The sequence below is a fragment of the Podarcis filfolensis genome (genome assembly GCF_964270895.1).
Source record: "Podarcis filfolensis genome assembly, chromosome: 2".
In the NCBI taxonomy this organism is placed as follows: Eukaryota; Metazoa; Chordata; class Lepidosauria; order Squamata; family Lacertidae; genus Podarcis; species Podarcis filfolensis.
In genome coordinates, this window is record NC_139605.1 from 6,844,749 (window position 1) to 6,866,133 (window position 21,385).

The 21,385-nt window shown below is 42.9% G+C and overlaps 2 protein-coding genes across 5 annotated transcripts in view; one reads left to right on the forward strand and one right to left on the reverse strand.

Annotated features, from left to right (window-relative positions):
- Positions 1-19,187, forward strand: part of LOC310756671 (uncharacterized protein) — a 69,214-nt gene extending 50,027 nt beyond the window's left edge. Inside the window, exons 1-4 of one of the 3 annotated variants that reach the window (XM_083601202.1) lie at positions 4,109-4,793; positions 5,924-6,356; positions 14,399-14,548; positions 16,604-19,187. In XM_083601202.1, coding sequence (XP_083457328.1) covers positions 6,329-6,356; positions 14,399-14,548; positions 16,604-18,561 — 2,136 coding nt within the window. In that variant the 5' untranslated portion in view covers positions 4,109-4,793; positions 5,924-6,328 and the 3' untranslated portion in view covers positions 18,562-19,187. Of the gene's footprint in view, positions 1-4,108; positions 4,794-5,923; positions 6,357-14,398; positions 14,549-16,603 lie in introns of those variants that run through there. The other 2 variants (XM_083601203.1, XM_083601201.1) reach the window with 2 other exon arrangements.
- The window catches only part of LOC310756979 (uncharacterized protein), a 131,343-nt gene that overhangs the window by 95,427 nt on the left and 14,531 nt on the right, over positions 1-21,385 (reverse strand). The window lies entirely within an intron of this gene.

Genomic DNA, 21,385 nt, shown 5'->3' on the forward strand with positions numbered 1-21,385 from the left:
CTTTGAATTGTGCTTGGAAACGTACTGGGAGCCCCCAGGAAGTGATAGAAGAAAATACAAAATTATTTAAAAAGGCATATAACATTCTTTTGGAGTGGGAAACCAAAGATGAAGAAGTAAAATCGGTAATGATTAAATGGGCCATAACATAAAATTTGAAGATTGGATAAAATTGTGGAAAGTAAATTTGAAATTGACAGGTTATATACTATTGAGAGAGAATTATGTGAAAATGATGTATAGATTGTATCTATCACCGGTTAAACTGGCAAAAATGTATAAAAATGAAAAGAGAGTGTTGGAGATGTGAAATAGAAGGTACGTTTTATCATATGTGGTGGGATTGTAAAAAGGTAATAGCCTATTGGGAAATGATATATAATGAATTGAAGAAAATGTTGAAAATAACTTTTCTAAAAAACCCAGAAGCCTTCTTACTAGGTATTTTAGGCCAAGACATAAGGAAAGGAAAGAGGACTTTATTTATGTACAGCAGCAAGAATGTTGATTGCACAAAATTGGAAGACTGGAGAAATACCAGGTAAAGAACCATGGCAAGAGAAGTTGATGAACTATGAGGGGAGAGACTCCATCAGGCAAGGCCTCCTTCCACCTGCCTTGCCCCACCCTCCGGCCCTGGGTCTCCTCACAAGGAAGCTGTGCCTGGAGGAAGAACTGTGAGGGGAGAGACTCCATCAGGCAAGGCCTCCTTCCACCTGCCTTGCCCCACTCTCTGCTTCTCAATGTGTATCGTATTGTTTTATGTACTGTGGCTTGCCATTGTTTTATTGATTACAGTTTAGATATTATTGTAACTGTTGAGTGGATTTCTGTTTAACTTTTATATGTTGATACTATTATTTTATACTGTTCTAATGATTGTTGAATGTTACTTTTCGGATGGAGGTTGCCTATTTTAAAGTTACGTTTTATTATCACATTTTTATATTGCATTAGATTGTTATAAGATGCACATTTTCTGTTTCTTCAGCTTGTAAACCGCCTTGAGTATTGTAAAATTGAAAGACGGTATACAAATTAAAAATGATGATGATGATGTAGAACTGGCAAAAATGACAGACAGACTAAGAGAAAAGGACAACAGCGACTTTGAAAAACAATGGGAACCATTTATAGAAACAAAGTCGATAGGCTTGATGGCAGGATTTAAATAAACATTCACACTATTAGTATTAGAAAATGTGTAGAAGATAGAGAAATATGGTGTGTTTACTTTTATGTATTTAGGTTTGATGTTATGTTATTAATAACTTTTTCTGTTAGGAGGTAGCAAGGTGGGTGAAAAGAGTAAGAAACCAGAAGAGGAAGTTGGGGAAGCCTAGGAGGGGAGGGAGGAAGGAATACATAGTAAATGTTAAGACTTTGAGATGTATGTAATGAATGAAAAGGAAAAATGAATAAAAATTTATTTCAAAAAACCAATGAGTCCGTAAGTGACTATGGAGGCCAATTCTGGACCCACACGTCCTTCCACAGTGGGGACATAGCTTTCCAGGTGGGAGTTGATCATGGTTAGGGTTTGCCATGCATGCCTTCCTCTTGGCACGCTTCTCCCTTGCCTCCTGAGTTCGAGTGTCTTCAAAGTCCATGACGCATTTGGTCGAGAGAGAAATTAGAACAGTATAGAAGATGCATTGATTTTCAAGCCTGTGTCTAGAGTGCTAATAGGTCACTGTTCCAGGATGTGTGTTTCTTCACCTTCATCTGCCTAGGAGGGATTTCAGTTTTATGTCTCCGAAATATCCAGGCAGTGGCCGGTTCCTGATGGGATGTATTTGTGCTGTGTGTTCTCCCCCCAGCTCTCCCCTCCCCTAGTATTTCCTGTAACACCCCCCCCCCACACACACACACAATCTGGAAATGTGAAATCCACTATGCAGCTATGTGCAGGTATTTGTTTATCTTATAATCTGGGAAAGGAAGAAGATGTAACCTCATCCAGCACATATTAAAAAACCAAATTATGTTTTAAATACAATTTTTAGATACATCAGTTTTGCACGGAAGAGCAGTCAAACATTTAAAAATACATGTGTGTTAGCGAGACAGTTTCCTTGTTGCATAGTCTAGTGAAAGGCAATGTTTCAGAATAGAACTCTGCTGATGAAATACCGAGTTACAGGTAGGTAACCATGTTGGTCTGTCGTAGTCGAAACAGAAGAATTTTTTTTAAAAGATTCCTTCCAGTAGCACCTTGTTGTTGTTGTTTAGTCGTTTAGTCGTGTCCGACTCTTCGTGACCCCCTGGACCAGAGCACGGCAGGCACTCCTGTATTCCACTGCCTCCCACAGTTTGGTCAAACTCATGTTCGTAGCTTCGAGAACACTGTCCAGCCATCTCGTCCTCTGTCATCCCCTTCTCCTTGTGCCCTCCATCTTTCCCAACATCAGGGTCTTTTCCAGGGAATCTTCTCTTCTCATGAGGTGGCCAAAGTATTGGAGCCTCAGCTTCATGATCTGTCCTTCCAGTGAGCACTCCGGGCTGATTTCCTTCAGAATGGATAGGTTTGATCTTGCAGTCCATGGGACTCTCAAGAGTCTCCTCCAGCACCATAATTCAAAAACATCGATTCTTCGGCGATCAGCCTTCTTTATGGTCCAGCTCTCACTTCCATACATCACTACTGGGAAAACCATAGCTTTAACCAGGTGGTGTCTCTGCTTTTTAAGATGCTGTCTAGGTTTGTCATTGCTTTTCTCCCAAGAAGCAGGTGTCTTTGAATTTTGTGGCTGCTGTCACCATCTGCAGTGATCATGGAGCCCAAGAAAGTAAAATCTCTCACTGCCTCCATTTCTTCCCCTTCTATTTGCCAGGAGGTGATGGGACCAGTGGCCATGATCTTCGTTTTTTTGATGTTGAGCTTCAGACCATATTTTGCGCTCTCCTCTTTCACCTTCATTAAAAAGTTCTTTAATTCCTCCTCACTTTCTGCCATCAAGGTTGTGTCATCTGCATTTCTGAGGAAAAAAACGAAAAAATGGGGGGGACAGTCCCCCCCCATTTTCCCCAAAGCCATTTTTTAGAATTCCATGGGGAAAATGACAAAGAGGAAGAGGAAGAAGAAATGGAAAATGATAGCAGTAGTTGAGAAAGTGAGATAGAATAAACTGCATGTATATGTTGTGTCTTCTATTGTTGCACTGCACACTGAATTCCCCCCCCCCCCAATTTTCCAAATTTTCCTTTCCCCCCGGAAATAACTGGGTTTCAAAATTTCCGGAAATTTTACATCTCAACTCTACTGCCTTCTTAGAAACTGTCCTCTGGTTCCTCCCATATGTCTGTCGTTCACTAAAATGCTTTCACTTCCCTTGACAAGGCAGAATCCCTTCCTGGGAATTCCTGGCAGAGAGCTGCTGAACCCCAGACCCCAAAAGGAAAGCCCACCTCATCCAGGAGACAATGCTAAAAACTGAATTCTGTTTTAAATGCAGTTTTTAGGATGCGGGTGGCGCTGTGGTCTAAACCACAGAGCCTAGGCCTTGCTGATCAGAAGGTCAGCGGTTCGAATCCCCGCGACGGGTTGAGCTTCCGTTGCTCAGTCCCAGCTCCTGCCAACCTAGCAGTTCAAAAGCACGCCAGAGTGCAAGTAGATAAATAGGTACCACTCCGGCGGGAAGGTAAACGGCGTTTCCATGCGCTGCTCTGGTTTGGCAGAAGCGGCTTCGTCATGCTGGACACATGACCCTGAAGCTGCCTGTGGACAAACATCGGCTCCCTCAGCTAGTAAAGCGAGATGAGCACCACAACCCCAGAGTCGTCCGCCACTGGACCTAATGGTCAGGGGTCCCTTTAATACATGGTTCTTTCTCTCCTCCTTTAATCCCATACAACAACCCTGTGAGGTAGGCTAGGCTGAGAGGCATTCACTGGCCCCATGGCCACCCGGTGGGGAATTGGATCCCTGGTCTCCCAGGGCCATAGTCCAGCACTGTAACCACTACACCACACTGCCTCTCACCACTGCCCAAGATGTCCCATCCTTGTCAAAATAGAGATTAGAATTCCCCAAAGGGAGAGATTTTCTTCCACCTTGGCCTTCCAAGGGTTGGCTGCCTTGGCCTTCCAAGGGTTAAATATCAAGTGTAGGATTCCTAGAGAGGCAGGAAACTGGAGGAGCCGCTTGGTCCTCCAGGGCAAGCGCCCCTCCTCCCTCCTGCCTTGTGCATGGTTCTTTTGCAGAAGAGAGGCTGCAGAGGTTGGATGCATGGAAGGAAGCAAGCAGGGAGGCTGGGGCCGGATCCTGCTGCAACCCAGAGCAGCTTGGAGCAGGACCTGAGGTTCCCCCACCTCTGGCTCTGCCCCTTTGTGGTCCACGCTCCCTTGGCCAGCCTTTGGCTTGAAGCAGAACCTGGAAAGAATAGGAAAAGAGGCTGCAGGGGACAATCCTTCAGCCATATTGGAGGCTGCTGCCCAAATCCCCAAACTGCCCCACTTGGGAGATCTTGGGAAGAGCTATAAAGACCCTCCTGGATGAGGACGCCCTCAGCTCACATGCTCAGCGCCAGAGATTCAGGCATTCCCGCTACCCGGAGGCCAAGGGACCCCGAGAGGTTTGCAGCCGACTCCACCGCCTTTGCAGGGAGTGGCTGGAGCCAGAGCGACACACCGAGGCTCAGATCCTGGATCTGGTGGTCCTGGAGCAATTCCTGGCTGTCCTCCCCCCGGAGATGGAGAACTGGGTGAAGGATCAGGGAGCGGAGACCAGTTCCCAGGCGGTGGCCCTGGCCGAAGGTTTCCTCCTGAGCCGGGCAGAGGAGAAGCAGCAGCAGGTGAGACAGTTTCATCCTGGTAACTCCCAGAGATCCGTGGTGGCTGGTGAATTCTGAGTGTGGTGTCTCTTAAAAGGCGAAAGTGGCTCTTGGGTGCAGAAGGTTCCGGGTTCGATTCCCGACATCTTCCGGCAGGGCTAGGAAATCATCCCTTCCTGAAACCTGGAGAGATGCTTCCAGTCTGTGCAGACAGCACGGCTCTAGATGGTCCAATGGTCTGGTTCTGGACTAGGCAGCTTCCTTGGTTCCTATTTAAACAGCTCTTCATTCCAAAGCAAGAGGGCTAGAAACTTGCTTTGCCTTTCACCTGTGCCCTCGATATTATTTGAGCGCAATTTCAGCACCCCTTCACATTTTTCTGTTTTTTCCTGTCTATGCATTATTTCCCTACGCTGTGCCCACTCCCTCCAGGAATGTTCTCTCTCTCTCCCTGCTGAGTTGATTCCCCCTCCCCCCATATTTGAGCGAAAGGGATCCATAGGTCATAGAATAAACATGTCCCCCATATTGGTCTCTACAGCCAGAGAAGGCCCTGCAACTCTCCCAACATCTTGACCTCACCCCCAAAGGCACACTCCTCCATGGTCTCCCGAGACAGACGGATGCCAACATCACCATGGATTCCTGCATTGCAGCGGGTTGGACTAGATGACCCACAGGGCCCTTCCACTCTATGATTCTATGCACAATATTTTCTTCACCCACAGTCATCAGAGGCAGCAATACCTTTGAATACCAGTTTCAGGAGAGGAGAGGGCTCTTCTGCACGGATCCTGCCCTCTGGTTCCCTCTGGTTGGCCACTGTGAGAACAGGATGCTGCCCTAGAAGGACCACTGACCTGATCAAGCAACTCTTATTAATGTTTATAATAATATAAAAATAGTATCTGAATATAAAATGTTGCTACTTACTAATTTGAACAGAATGGTACATTACCATAAAACACCATCAAAGGGTCCAATGGCATGTATCACTTAGAAATGTTCTTCTTTTCTAGAAACCATTTATACAGAAACTTTTTATTTTTGGGGGGGGGGAGGCGTGGAATTAGCAAATGGATCAATTGATTAATCCTTTCCCAAGGGTGTTAATAACAGGATTGTCACATGACATCTTTGTGGCTTTGCAGGGCAAGGGATCCCCACTCATTTCTACAATCTCTGCTTCAAGAAGGAATCTGACGGAAGAAGGAAGCGATCCTATATCCACACTGGAGTCTGGCTTGCATTGCGGATGGAAGTTGGAAGGGCAAGACTCAGCCGGAACTAAAGAAGGAGAAGATCCCAAGATCCTGGGTGAGGAGGACCTTCTCAGCTCAGACGCACAGTGTCAGTGTTTCAGGCAGATAACACTTCCAGGAGGCACAAACTACAACTCCCGTAATTCTTTGGGAAGAATTAAACAGGTGTTGTGAATGGATGCACTGCCTAATGCAGTTAGATGTGGGAGGTAATGTTGAAAATACCTCTTTAGATTCCTTTTGGTTTGAAGTTGCTACTCCCATCAGTTTTGGAAAAATCCTTGATATTCACAGATGTATATTTCTAAAGTATATTCCTGTAGTATTCATAGCTGGGCAACAAAAGGGGCTATGGAATTTAGGGAATCAGAATTGGTTTTTTAAAAAATAGAATATTTATTACGTTTTCTGTTTTACAATCTAAAATACTCATTTTACATCCTTAAGATATCGGTGACCTTCTTCTCTTTCCACGGTTCATCCTGCACATCATAAATCCCAGCATATTTTACAAAAACTAAACCATTCATTATTCCGTTATTGCATCCATCAAAATTTATTTACACTGTTGAATTTGTCTTTTTTTTTTTTTTTTTTTACTAATCTTTTTATTGATATTTTGGAAACGACATCAAACAATACAAAAAAGAAAAAAGACTGAAAAGAAAAAAAAAGCAAACAAACAAACAAACAACAACAACAAACAACGCCTATAAACATAAAACAAACAAACCAACATAACATCACTCAATTGACTTCCTTCCATCTCAGTTTAGGCAAAATAAACTCATCGCTTATCTGCAGATTGTATTATATCAGCTCTTTACATCGCAGGTTTTAGATTCCGCCCACTGTGATTTTGGTAATACCTAGATTGATTTCAATGTAACTTACAAATTTATTCCAGTCGTTCGTAAACTTAACGATTTTTTGATGCCTAATTTTTTGTGACATTCTAGCTAATTCTATATACTCATATAATTTCATTTGCCATTCTCTAATGGTGGGGATATTGGAAGTTTTCCAGTTTTGCGCTAACAAAATCCTGGCGGCCACCATTGCATATTGAAAGAATGTTTGGTCTTCATTTTTGATCTCCTCTCCGATCATACCTAAAAGGAACGCTTCAGGTTTTTTGGGGAAGGTGTATTTCAGTATTCTTTTTAATTCATCGTAAATTTGTCCCCAAAATCTTTTCACTTCGTCACAGGTCCACCACATGTGAAAGAAATTGCCCTCTTTAGTTTTACATTTCCAGCATGTGCTGTCTCCTGTCTTATACATCTTCCCCAGTTTTGCCGGGGTGATGTACCAACGATACATCATTTTCTCCATGTTTTCTCGGAGAGCAGCACATGCTGTGAACTTCATACCTTTCTTCCAAAGTTTTACCCATCTGTCAAACTCCAGATTATATCCAAGGTCTCTGGCCCATTTGACCATTACTCCTTTCACCTCTTCATCTTTAGTATCCCAGTCTAACAGTTGGTTATACATTTTGGATAAAAGTTTAGTATTACTTTCTAAGATTTCCACCTGGTACCTGGACTTTTTTTCACTCATTCCTATTTTTTTATGATCGTACCATAACGCATTAATTTGGTGAAATTGTATCCATCCAGTTAATTTATCCTTTAGCTCTTCGTACGGTCTAATTTTCCACCCTCTTTCTGATTTAACTAGGAGATCTTCGTATGTCCATCTTTCACATTCCAGATTTAACTTTTTTATTGTTAAGATATCAATTGGTGAAAGCCACCAAGGGGTGTCTCTTTCAATCAGCTTTTTGTTCCTGTTCCAAACTTCTAATAACGAGCCTCTAATGATATGATTAGAGAAGCCTCTGTGGATCTTTCCTTTATCATGCCACAAATAAGCATGCCAGCCGAATCTAATGTTAAATCCCTCTAGATCCAACAAATCCGTGTTTTTTAAAATGGCCCATTCTTTTATCCAACAAAGACAAGCGGCCTCATAATAAAGTTTTAAGTTCGGAACTGCAAAACCCCCTCTTTCTCTTAGATCCGTGAGGAGTTTGAATTTAATTCTTGCCCTTTTCCCTTGCCATATAAATTTAGCTAAAGTTCTTTGCCAATTCTTAAAACATGCCGTACCTCTAATTACCGGGATATTCTGGAATAAAAACAGTAGTCTCGGAAGAATGCTCATCTTAATCGCGGCCATCCTTCCTGTCCAGGACAATTTTAACCTATTCCAAGTATCTAAGTCTTTCTTAATTTCTCTCCAGACCTTAGTGTAGTTATCCTCCACTAAATTTATATTTTTCGGGGAGATCCATATTCCCAGGTATTTTACCCTTTTCACCACTTTAATACCTGTTTTTAGTTCTAGCTGGTTTTTTACATCTTCGGCCAAATTTTTTGTTAAGATCTTAGTTTTTATTTTATTTAACTTAAACCCAGACAATTTACCGAATTCCTCTAATAACTCCAGGGCATTACTGGCACTTTCTATTGGGTCCTCTAAAGACAATACCAAATCATCGGCGTAAGCCTTTAATTTATATTCTTTTTCTCCAATTCTTATACCTCTTATTTTTGGTGTTTTCCTTATTTTATTTGCGATTATTTCCAAAACCATAATAAATAGAAGGGGAGACAACGGGCACCCCTGTCTCGTGCCCTTTGCAATTGTAAAAGAATTAGTGAGATTATTGTTAATTATCAGTTTGGCCCTTTGGCTTGAGTATATTGCTTTAATACCTTCCAAAAATGGTCCTTCTATTCCTACTGTTTTAATACATTGTATTAAAAACCTCCAAGAAACATTATCGAAAGCCTTTTCGGCATCGATAAAAATCATCGCCGCAGGAATGTCGGTCCTAAGATCCAAGTACTCAATAATGTCCAGTATATGCCGAACGTTATCTTTTAATTGCCTGTTAGGGAGGAATCCCGCTTGATCTTTATGAATAGATTTTGTTAAGTATTTCCTGAGTCTGTTCGCCAAAATATCTGCGAAGATTTTGTAATCGCAGTTAAGTAACGATATCGGCCTGTAGTTACTTACGTCCATCTTTTCAGCATCCGCTTTTGGTATTAATGTGATGTGTGCCTCTCTCCATGAATCTGGAATCTTCCCTCCTTGTAGAACATCATTAATCACTTCACTAAGCACCGGAGCAAGATATTCCCTTAAAACCTTATAATACTTTGCTGACAGTCCATCCGGTCCGGGTGCTTTTCCGGGTTTCATCTTCTTAATAGCCTCATTAATCTCTTCCATTGTAATCTTCTTGTTTAATTGAGCTCTTTCTTCATCAGTTAAATATTCCCCTCTATACTCTTCCAAGTATTTTCCTATTTCTACATTATCTTCCTCTCCTTTTTCATACAACTTTTCATAGAATTGGAGAAACTTTTTTTTTATTTCATCTGGATCTTCTATTATCATATCTCCCGATTTTATTCTATTAATCACATTTTCCTTTTTCCTTTTTCTTAATTGCCACGCCAGTAATCTCCCCGTTTTATTTGCTGATTCAAAATATTTTTGCTTCATGGATTTAATTCTCCATTCTACTTCTTGGTTTAGTAATGCTGAATATTGTGATTGTAGCACTTTAACTATTTGTTTAGTCCTTTCATCTCCCGAGTTTATTGTTAATTTTTTCTCACAGTCTCTCAGTTGGGTAATAATTTCTTCTTTCTTTTGTTCTCTAAGTTTCCTTCTGTAATTGTTTTGTTGTATTAAAAAACCCCTTAACACTGCCTTACTCGCATCCCAAACTATATTAATTGGGGTTTCTTTATTCAGATTTAAGTCAAAATATTTTTTCAGAGTACTTTTAGCCTTTTCGTTCACCTCGTCAATTTCGAATAGATATTCATTCATTCTCCACCTGTACACTCCCGATATTTCACGTTTTATTTCCAAAACTATTGGACAATGATCAGAAAGGGTTCTAGGCTGGATCTCACATTTCGTTATTCTTGTCGATAATGCACGTGACACCCAAATCTGATCAATTCTACCCCAACTCTGGTGGGGTTCTGAAAAATGTGTGAACTGCTTCGTTATTGGGTTTTTATGCCTCCATATATCTATTAAATCTAAATTTTCCTCAAGATTACTAAATGATCTTGGGAGCTTCCCTTGATTCGATTTCCCCTTTTTTCCACTTCTGTCAAGTTCTGGTATTGGTACACCGTTCATGTCTCCAAGTAGAATTAATTTGTAATTTTCCAAATCTAGTAATATTTGTTCCAATTTTTCAAAAAACTCTGCTTTGTTTGTATTTGGGGCATAAACTGTTACCACATTGATTTTTTCCCCTTGATGATTAAGTTGTATTCCCAGTATTCTTCCCTCATCGTCTTTACAAGTTAATACGGGGTCCCATTTTTCCTTAACGTAAACAACTACTCCTCTTTTTTTATTTACATCTGAGTTAATAAATTCCACCCCCAACCTTTTATTTATCAAAATATGTTTATGTTTTTTGGCTACATGTGTCTCTTGAAAACAGATCACATCATAGTTCTTGTTTTTCAAAGCCTTCTCAATTTTATTCCTTTTAAGTTTTTCATTTAGCCCATTCACATTCCAGGACAGAAATTTCAGCGATGCTGTTATGTTTAACTTTTATTTACTCTAACCGGGTTACCAATCTTATAGTCTGGAACCCCTGTTCCCTAAGAGTTCCTCCTCTTCTGCCGCATCTTTTCCCACCGCGGCTTCTTCCTCATCAACTTCTTCTTCCTCTTCTTTCTCATCTTTCTCACTTCCCCTCTCCTTCTTTCTTCTTCTCTCATCTTTACTTTCCCCCCTGTCTCCTAACCTGATTTCGGCCTTGCCAAGCTCCTTCTCATACCTTCTTAGAAATTTCTCCACCTCTTGAGTGTCCGTCAACTTAAATTTTTTATCTTTATAGAAGAAGGTGACCCCTTCAGGGAACTCCCATCTATATTGTATGTCATTTCTTTTTAGGACACCTACCACTTGTCTGTACCCTTCTCTTTTACGTAACAACCTAACTGGTATTTCTTTGTAAATAATAATAGGTCTACCTTCAATTATAAGTTTTTTTTGGTAGCTCGTTTTCAGGATTAAATTTTTCATCTCAATTGAATTAAAGATCACTAAACAATCTCCAAGGAGTTTCCTTGACTTGATTTGTTGCGGTTTCACCTTTATTCTAAATGCATTCTCTATAGAGAAGGCCACATCTTCTTCTTTTATTCCCAGCCACTTAGATAATTCTTTAGTCATTTTTTCTTTTATATCTTCATTCATCTCCTCACCTACTCCCCTAAATTTTAAATGAAGCTGTTTCTGACGCATTTCTGTCATAGCTAAATTATCCCAAATCCTTTCTTGTATTTTGTTTACTTCTCTCATTTCTTCCTTTATTTTTTCTGTCTCTTTTTTCTGTTCTCTCATCTCTTTCTGCATTTTTTTATTAGATTCTTCAATTATTTTAGATTTAGCTGACAGCTCTTGGATCTTAATTGAGAGTTCTCCAACTGCCCCCTCTATCTTTTTATCAATCATCTCTTGCATTTCTCCTAATTTGTTTTCCATGTGTAATTCATTTTGTTTAAATTCTTCTTTTATTTTTAACCATAGAATGTCTAGGTCTTTAATTTCTTTAATTTCTTCTTGACGTGATGACTTCCTTTCCCCTGGAGTCCCTCCCCCCTTTTTCCCATCTCTCCCCGACATACTCAGGCAAATCTCTCCCTTAAAGGGCTCACAGTCTTTTTGTTTTGTTTTGTTTTTCCTAGAATCTCCAGAAACAAAGAAACAAACCTCTTTTGTAAGCTTCAGGAAGTTCCTTTTACACAGCTTATTGGGTCCAGTTCCCAACACCCTTAGAAAAAACCAGAGGCGGGGCCCAAAATTCTTCCACTGTATCAATATTTGTTGTATACTCAATATTACCTCCCAACTTAATTTAATTACTCTACATATATACACGTGAGAGGGAGACACTGTTGAATTTGTCTTAATGCTGCCCATGTTTTCAGCTGTATGCAATTATTTCCCACATATTCAATAAACGTTTTCCAATCTCCTTTAAACGTATGTTCTTCTTGTTCTCTTATTCTATATGTTAAGTCTGCAAGTTGTGCATATTCAGTCAACTTAAATTAAGTTTCCAGTCTTCTTTGGTTGGGACCGGACTAATGAAACACGGGTTGCAGTACTAGCATACGTAAATAACCTTTTTTGACACCTGGGAGTTTCACTCTGAATTATCTCCAACAGAAAGGACTATGGTTTGGGGGGGGGGAAGTACCGTATTTTTCGCTCTATAACACGCACCCGACCATAACACGCACATAGTTTTTAGAGGAGGAAAACAAGAAAAAAAATATTCTAAACGAAACAGTGGATGTATGATTTTTGTGGTTCATGCTGTGGCCACAGACATGTGATCTGACGGTGAGTTTGGGGTAGCCCAATGCAAAAATCCTGAGGATCCATGTGGATCCGTGCTTTGTAACCACGTTTTAAGTGGGGAGGGAAGGAAAAGCACTCAAGGGACAAGGAGCACGCGTTGGCTGTGTGGAGAAGGATGCTGCTAATAATGCAGGCGAGGGGTATAAGAGGAGAAGGCTCCTTTCCTCTCCTGCTTTGCTCCTTTAAAGCAAGCAGGCTCTGCTTCTCTCCTTCCTCCCAGCTCCCTGAAAAACTTTGCTGCTATTTAGCGAGCTGAGTGGGGAGGAGAGAGGGACAGAGAGCCTGCTTGCTTTAAAGGAGTCTCTCCTCTCCCGCTTTGCTCCTTTAAAGCAAGCAGGCTCTCTGTCCCTCAGCGGCTCTTCTCCCGCTTTGCTGTTTCAAAGCGAGCCACGGAGGAGGGAAGGAAGGGAAACCATGGATCCTCTGCTCACGACTGCAGCAGATCCCCCCCGCCATCCGTAGGCATTCACTCCATAACACGCACAGACATTTCCCCTTACTTTCTAGGAGGAAAACAGTGCGTGTTATGGAGCGAAAAATACGGTACTTAAAAAAAAAATTCAATTCATTATGGATCATTTCCCAATATACTTTTACAAGTCCACCACATATGAAAGTCCACCTCTTGCTTAGATGTATAAGACCGAATTAGTGCTGGAGATGTATAGAATCAGAACTGTAGACTTGGAAGGGACCCCAAGGTCATCAAGTCCAACCCCCTACAATCCTGGAAGAATAAATACCCACTGTCTATTAAGCAGTGGTCTGAGCACCTCAGTGCTTTGGCTACATACTAACACATTTTATATAGGCGTAAATTTTGTGTGGATACCTGTTTACACATCTGTAAGACTTGCATTAACTTACAGGTTTTATTTAAGATCTATACAGAAGATCGCGAGATGCGGGTGGCGCTGTGGGTTAAACCACAGAGCCTAGGGCTTGCCGATCAGAAGGTCGGCAGCTCGAATCCCTGCGATGGGGTGAGCTCCCATTTCTCGGTCCCAGCTCCTGCCCACCTAGCAGTTCAAAAGCACGTCAAAGTGCAAGTAGATAAATAGGTACCACTCCGGTGGGAAGGTCAACGGCATTTCCATGCACTGCTCTGGTTCGCCAGAGGCGGTTTAGTCATGCTGGCCACATGACCCGGAAGCTGGACGCTGGCTCCCTCGGCCAATAAAGCAAGATGAGCGCCGCAACCCCAGAGTCGGTCACGACTGAACCTAATGGTCAGGGGTCCCTTTACCTTTACCTTACAGAAGATCTCTAGGTTCACAATGTGAATTGATGATTGCTGTTATTGTTTTCGATGTCTTTCTTTCTTCTTTAATGTACTTACAGTGGTACCTCGCAAGACGAATGCCTCGTAAGATGAAAAACTCGCAAGACGAAAGAGTTTTTCGTTTTTTGAGTTGCTTCGCAAGACGAATTTCCCTATGGGCTTGCTTCGCAAGACAAAAACGTCTTGCAAGTTTCTCCACTGAAGCTTCATGTCTGCGTATTCATTTGTGGTTTTGTAGGACATCTTAGGGTAGCAGTTACATCTTGTGTGCATTTACATTTTCTCAATTTTGGGGGGTGTATGTGTGTGTAAAATTATTAAACAGAAATGCATGATTAAGCCTGCCAATAGACTCTACAGTTCAGAGAACAAAAGGATGGAAGGGGCTCCGCCTGGTGGCTTTTGTGTAAAACTGCAAATTGTGGAAATAAATCATGACGGGGAGTCATGATTCTAGTTTATGAATGAATACTAGCCTCAATGCATTCCTATGGGAATCCGTGCTTCGCAAGACGAAAAAACTCGCAAGACGAAAAAACTCGCAGAACGAATTAATTTCGTCTTGCGAGGTACCACTGTACTATTTCTTCCCTCTTTTTTCTTTGCCATGTTGAATGTGCTAAGAAAAATAAATCAATAATAATAAGGCGTGACAGGGAGATGTTCTCTTCTCCCCCAGGATCTGGTGACCTTCCAGGAGGTGGCTGTGCATTTCACAGAGGAGGAGTGGGCCCTGCTGGATCAGGACCAAAGGTCTCTTCACAGGGAAGTCATGGAGGAAAATTGCTGGATCGTGGCTCCTCTGGGTTAGGCGCCCTTTTTATTGTGCTTGGCTTTCTTAGTAGTGGTCCCCTCCCTGTGGAACGCCCTCCCATCAGATGTCAAGGAAATAAGCAGCTATCCTATTTTTAAAAGACATCTGAAGGCAGCCCTGTTTAGGGAAGTTTTTAATATTTAAATGCTGTATTGTTTTTAAACAGTTTGCAAGTTCTAACAAATTATTGGAGCTTTCATTTCTGTACTCTTACCCCATGGCATCACACACACACACACACCGAGTTTTCCTCACTAAGTCAGCTGCCTTCTGGCTTCCCATAATCTTTTTCTAAATCACGGTAGGTGGTGATGTCAGAGGCTGCTTCCTTCCTTCTGAGTGTTGGGCTAGGACCTGGGAGACCAGGGTTCAAATCCTGCCCCCCGCACTTGGCAATAAGTTTTATTAAACATTTTGACAGCCACTGCTTTCCCATCCCTGTTTGGCTAAACAGATTCTGAATATTCTAAGGCAGGCACCCCCAAACGTGGCCCTCCAGTTGTTTTGGGACTACAACTCCCATCATCCCTAGCTAACAGGACCAGTGGTCAGGGATGATGGGAATTGTAGTTCCAAAACATCTGGAGGGCCAAGTTTGGGGGTGCCTGTTTTAAGGTCACCCAATGGGCTTCGTAGTCAGAAGAACACTCCTGGTCTCCATGGTCTCCGTCTTGCACTTAGTGCATAGCACCAGTTCTAGTTGATGGGACTCATTTAAAGCATATCCCAGGCAAATGAGGATACCCGCAAAGCAGAGGTTGGATGGCCATCTGTCCTGGATGGCATTGCGGGGGGTTGGACTAGATGACCCTGGGGTCCCTTCCAACTCTACAATGCTATGATTAATCCTGGGAACAGTAGTTTGTTAAAGCTACTGCAAATAATAACGCAGTTATCTCAGCAAGTGTAAAATTATTAGCAAGTCGTTATAATTTTTATAAGTGCATTCCAATTATCATTACACTTATACATACACAACCTGCCTCTAGAGGCCATCTGTTTCTATGTTGCCAGCATTGTCATGTCTTCCCTCCATTGATCAAAAGGGGGTCATGGTTTTATATTTCCAATATACTGTACCGCGTTGCATTACAATTTCATTCATTTATTTTTTTCTATTTGTTCCCCCCCCCCTTTTTCTTTGCTCCCACTTTTTTTTTCTCACTGAAAGCTTTCGATAAAATATAAACATTTTAAAAGGGGCTACTCTTCTTCTTCTTCTTTGGCGATCTCTTGTAGCTGAGTAAGATTGTCTTCCAAGAACACGGTCTTAACAGTGAGTCCGTAAGTGACTGTGGAGGCCAATTCTGGATCCACACATCCTTCCACAGTGGGGACATTGGTTTCTGGGCAGGAGTTGATCACAGTGAGGGTTTGCCAAGCCTGCCTTCCTCTTAGCATGTTTCTCTCTTTCGTCCTGAGTTTGAGCGTCTTCAAAGCCCATGACACCTTCGGTAAAGGCTGTTCTCCAATTGGAGCGCTCGCAGGCCAGTGTTGCCCAGTTGTTTATACTACTGCAAATAGTAGCTGTGTGAGGGGGGAACTACAATTCCCATGATTCTTTGTGGGAAGTCACGTGCTTTAAATGCCTGTTGGATTACCTTTAAGTGTAGGTAGGCAAACTAAGGCCTGGGGGCCGGATCAGGCCCAATCGCCTTCTAGATGCGGCCCACAGACAGTCCAGGAATCAGCGTGTTTTTGCATGAGTAGAATGTGTCCTTTTATTTAAAATGCATTTCTGGGTTATTTGTGGGGTCTGCCTGGTGTTTTTACATGAGTAGAATGTGTCCTTTTATTTAAAATGCATCTCTGGGTTATTTGTGGGGCATAGGAATTCGTTCATATATTTTTTTCAAAATATAATCCGGCCCCCCACAAGGTCTGAGGGACAGTGGACTGGCCCCCTGCTGAAAAGGTTTGCTGACCTCTGTCTTTAAGTATGTTGTGAAAAGCTGCTCCGTAACAGCTAACTGTGTGCCTTCATGGATTTCGGGTTCCCGTTTTCCCTTGGGTCCTCACCAGTTGTTTTTCTCTCTCTTCCTTCCAGGAGCTGACGGGCAGGAGCGTGAGAATGAAAGAAAAGCCCGCAGGTTGTTGCTGGAAAGAGGCAGCTGCAACAAAGGGGAAGAGCAGACAGCAGAAATGGAATCAAAACAGGAGGAGGGCAAGTCTCAAAGTGTTGACAGCTCTGCAGTCCCGATCCAAGAAGACGCAGGCAAAGGAGAGGAAAGGAGCCAGGACTTTGGTTGCAAGTCAAGCCTCGATGCTCATTGGAAAATCCACACCGAGGAAGAACCATTTAAATGCTCAGACTGTGAGAAGAGCTTCTGTAGTAAATCAGCCCTGAAGAAACATCAGAGAATCCACACAGGGGAGGAACCATTTAAATGTTTGGATTGCGGACGGTGCTTTCGTTGGCCCACGAGCCTTACTTCCCATCACAGGATCCACACCGGGGAGAAACCACACAAATGCTTGGAGTGTGGAAAGAGCTTTAGTTCTTACGAATACCTTACTATCCATCAGAGAATCCACACGGGAGAAAAACCCTTTAAGTGCCTGGAGTGCGGAAGGGGCTTTAGCAGGAGCGATGCCCTTGCGTCGCACCAGAGAATCCACACAGGGGAGAAACCATACAAATGCTTGGAGTGTGGAAAGACGTTTCTCCACAGCCAAAGCCTCATTTATCACGAACAGCTTCACACAGGAGTGAAGCCGTATATGTGCTTCGAGTGTGGGTGCAGCTTTAGTAGAAGAAGCAGCCTCACTTCGCACAAAAGAATCCACACAGGGGAGAAACCCTTTAAATGCCCAGAGTGTGGAAAGAGCTTCAGTTTGGCCTCGGGACTGAATTCTCACCGGAGAATTCACACAGGAGAAAAGCCGTATTCGTGCTTCGAGTGTGGGAAGAAGTTTGGCAACCGCTCAAGCCTCACTTCCCATCAAAGAATACACACGGGAGAGAAACCATTTAAATGCTCCAAGTGCGGGAAAACCTTCAGCAGAAGCGCCAACCTGAATTTGCATCAGAGAATCCACTTGGGAGACAAACCCTATAAATGCCTGCAGTGTGGAAACAGCTTCACTAGGAGCACTAGCCTCACTTCTCATCAGAGAATCCACACGGGCGAGAAACCGTTCAAATGCCTGGAGTGTGGAAAGAGCTTCATCCAGAGGTCTTGCCTTACTTCTCATCAAAGAACCCACGCTGGGGAGAAGCCGTTTACGTGCTCCGAATGTGAAAAGAGATTCAGTACTAAGAAAACCCTTGCTTTACACAAGCGGCTTCACACAGGGGAGAAGCCTTTTAAATGCTCGGAGTGCAGAAAGAGCTTTAACAGGAGGGATGCCCTCCTCTCCCATCAGAAAATCCACTTGGGGGAAAAGCCGTACAGATGTTTGGAATGTGGGAAGAGCTTTGTTTTGACCAAGTACCTCAGTAAACATCAAAGAACGCACACTGGAGAGAAGCCATATAAATGCTCTGAGTGTGGGAAGAGGTTTATCGACGGCAAAAGTCTCTCTTACCACCAGCAGCTGCACACTGGTGCGAAACCTTTTGGATGTTTGGAGTGTGGGAAGAGCTTTCGCCAGAGTTCAGACCTTACTTCTCACCAAAGAACCCACACGGAGGAGAAACCGTACACGTGTTTGGAGTGCGGAAAGAGTTTCAGGAAGATTGGCAATCTCGCCTCCCACCAGAGGACTCACATGGAAGAGAAACCGTACATGTGTCTGGAGTGCGGAAAGAGCTTCAGGAAGAGCAGCAACCTCTCTTCCCACCAAAGGACTCACACAAAGAAAGAAGCCTACAATTGTCTGGAGTGCGGAAAGAGCTTCAGTTGGCTTAACTCCTATACTTTACATCAAAGAATTCACACAGGACAGAAACTGCTCAAGTCCACGCAAGGTGGAATGAGTTCCTGTGAGAGCACCGGCTCACATCAAACTATCGACTCTGGGAAAGAAGCTATAAACATGCTTAGAATGTGGCAAGGGCTTTAGTCATAGCAAAACCCTCACTTCCCACCTGCAGCTTCATGCAGAAGAGATGATATAACTTGCCATTAAAGAATTCAGAGAAGCGTGGAAATGTAAAACGCCTAGGGTGTAGAAAGAAATTTGCTCAGAAGGCAAACTTCACGAAACATCCCAAAACAGTGGAGAAGCAATATCACAGCTGGCAGGGGCTGTTGGGAGTTCAAATCCTTCTGTTGATGGTAAAAAATTGATGGCTGGGATTTTGTGCATGATCATGTGACCATGATGTGAAGTGGAGAAGGGGGAATTATTGAGCTGCGATTCCTGCCTTGCAAGGGGTCAGACTAGATGACCCTTGGGGTACCTTAACAATTCTATGATTCTGTGATATCTCAGGATAAGGAATAGCTATCATCCTGATTGTGGTGATTTCTTGCTTTTGTTTAAATATTTTTGTGGCCACTCTAGCCGGAGAACAATACAATATTAAGATAGTGTGTAATCTGATAATGTAACTGTCCTTTGCCCTTGGGATTATTTTGTCTCTGTATTTTGTTCTGCACATTGTGGTAATATATTTCAAAATGTTTAATCCTTGGTTTTAAATTTTTTTTAATTACAGTATTTAGGATTAAAATGGTTGCTTTTAACCGTGTTTTACTCATTTAATTGTTTCGTAAACCGTTGCGAGGGTTTTTCAAATAAACAGTCCAGCGGTAAATACATTTTGTGAAATAAAACCAGAAATGTATTCTTTCGTTTATTTATTATTGCATGCACCTGTTTCAAGGTGATGTGTAATAAAAATGGTTTTAAAACACCACCAAAAAACCCAACAGGCATATTTAAACAAAAGACAAATACAAAATAGACACTCCTGTGTCAGAGACTCATTCATTCATCTGCAAAAGCCAGTCGGGGTGAAAATGCCATCAGTTTGCTTCCAGAAAGAGCAGGTGATCCTGGGATGGACCCTGACTGCCTTCACCAAGTGGGTGCCCTGAAGGCGTTTTAGACTTATGAGAATTATATACAGGCACCTGCTTTGTGAAGGCTTCATGGCCTTGTTCCTGTTGGCATTTTCAGGGCCCTATTTCAAAGGGTTTCAAATAACGTGAGATGAGCCTTGTGGATCAGACCAGGGACCCATCTAGTCCAGCATCCTGTGGGTGGCCCTGTGGTCTAAACCACAGAGCCTAGGGCTTGACGATCAAAAGGTCAGTGGTTCGAATCCCCACGACGGGGTGAGCTCCTATTGCTCTGTCCCAGCTCTTGCCAACGTAGCCGTTCGAAAGCACACCAGTGCAAGTAGATAAATAGGTACCGCTGTGGCGGGAAGGTAAACGGCATTTCTGTGCGCTCTAGCTTCCATCAGGGTGCCCCGTTACGCCAGAAGCGGTTTAGTCCTACTGACCACATGACCTGGAAAGCTGTCTGCGGACAAACGCCGGCTCCCTCGGCTTGAAAGTGAGATGAGCGCCGCAACCCCATAGTCATCTTTGACTCGGCTTAACCGTCCAGGGGTCCTTTACCTTTTACCTTCTCACTGTTTCTGACCAGATGCTCCCCTGGGAAGCCCTCTAACCTTTAATTCAGGACTGAGGAACCTTTTCCATCTCAAGGGCCACATTCTCTTCCGGATGACCTTGTGAGGGCCACATGCCCGAGGTAGGCGGTGCCAGAGGAAACAATGCAAATTTCACCATTATAGGGTTGCCACCTTTGTTCTGGCAAAGGGTGGGGTGATTATTTCCTATTATTATTATTATTATTAATAATAATAATAATAATAATAATTTTATTATTTATACCCCGCCCTCCTGGCTGGGTTTCCCCAGCCATTCTGGGCGGCTTTCAACAGAATATTAAAATACAATAACCTATTAAACATTAAAAGCTTCCCTCTGTTCAGCTGGTGCTGAAGCGACTTCAGAGCAATCCTTTACAATCTGTTGCAGCCTAACAGGATGGCCCCTCTAGACTTTGTATCACACAAACACATACCCTCAAGAATTGGTAAATCTGTGCGTGCTTGACTAAGGTAAAGGTAAAGGGACCCCTGACCATTAGGTCCAGTCGTGGCCAACTCTGGGGTTGCAGCGCTCATCTCGCTTTATTGGCCGAGGGAGCCGGCGTACAGCTTCCGGGTCATGTGGCCAGCATGACTAAGCCGCTTCTGGCAAACCAGAGCAGCGCATGGAAACGCCGTTTACCTTCCTGCCAGAGCGGTACCTATTTATCTACTTGCACTTTGACGTGCTTTCGAACTGCTAGGTTGGCAGGAGCAGGGATCGAGCAACGGGAGCTCACCCCGTCGCAGGGATTCGAACCGCCGACCTTCTGATCGGCAAGTCCTAGGCTCTGTGGTTTAACCCACAGCGCCACCCACGTCCCGTGCTTGACTACCCAGAGCTTAAAATACATGACCTTTCACGAACCCATTCAAATGAATGCATTTTGGAGAGGACCTGAAACACAGGACAAAACTCTTTATCGATACAGGACATTTTACACCTAAATATGGGACAATCCTTTACTATACAGGGCAGGTGGCAACCCTACCATTGTACAGCAGCCCAGTCTCCACACACACAAACCTTCTTCTTCTTTGGCAATCGTTTGTAGTAGGATTGCCTTCCATAAACAGGTTTTAACAATGAGTCCGTAAGTGTCTGTGGAGGCCAATTCTGGATCCACACGTACTGAAAGCACTGGTCCTTCTAGCTCAGTATTGACCACTCTCTCTCCAGCATTTCATTATTATTTTTTTACGATTTTCAGGTTTATGCATTTCAATAATTTTATAATCATGTTAACATTTCAAAGCTTGACTTCCTTCCCCCTCTTT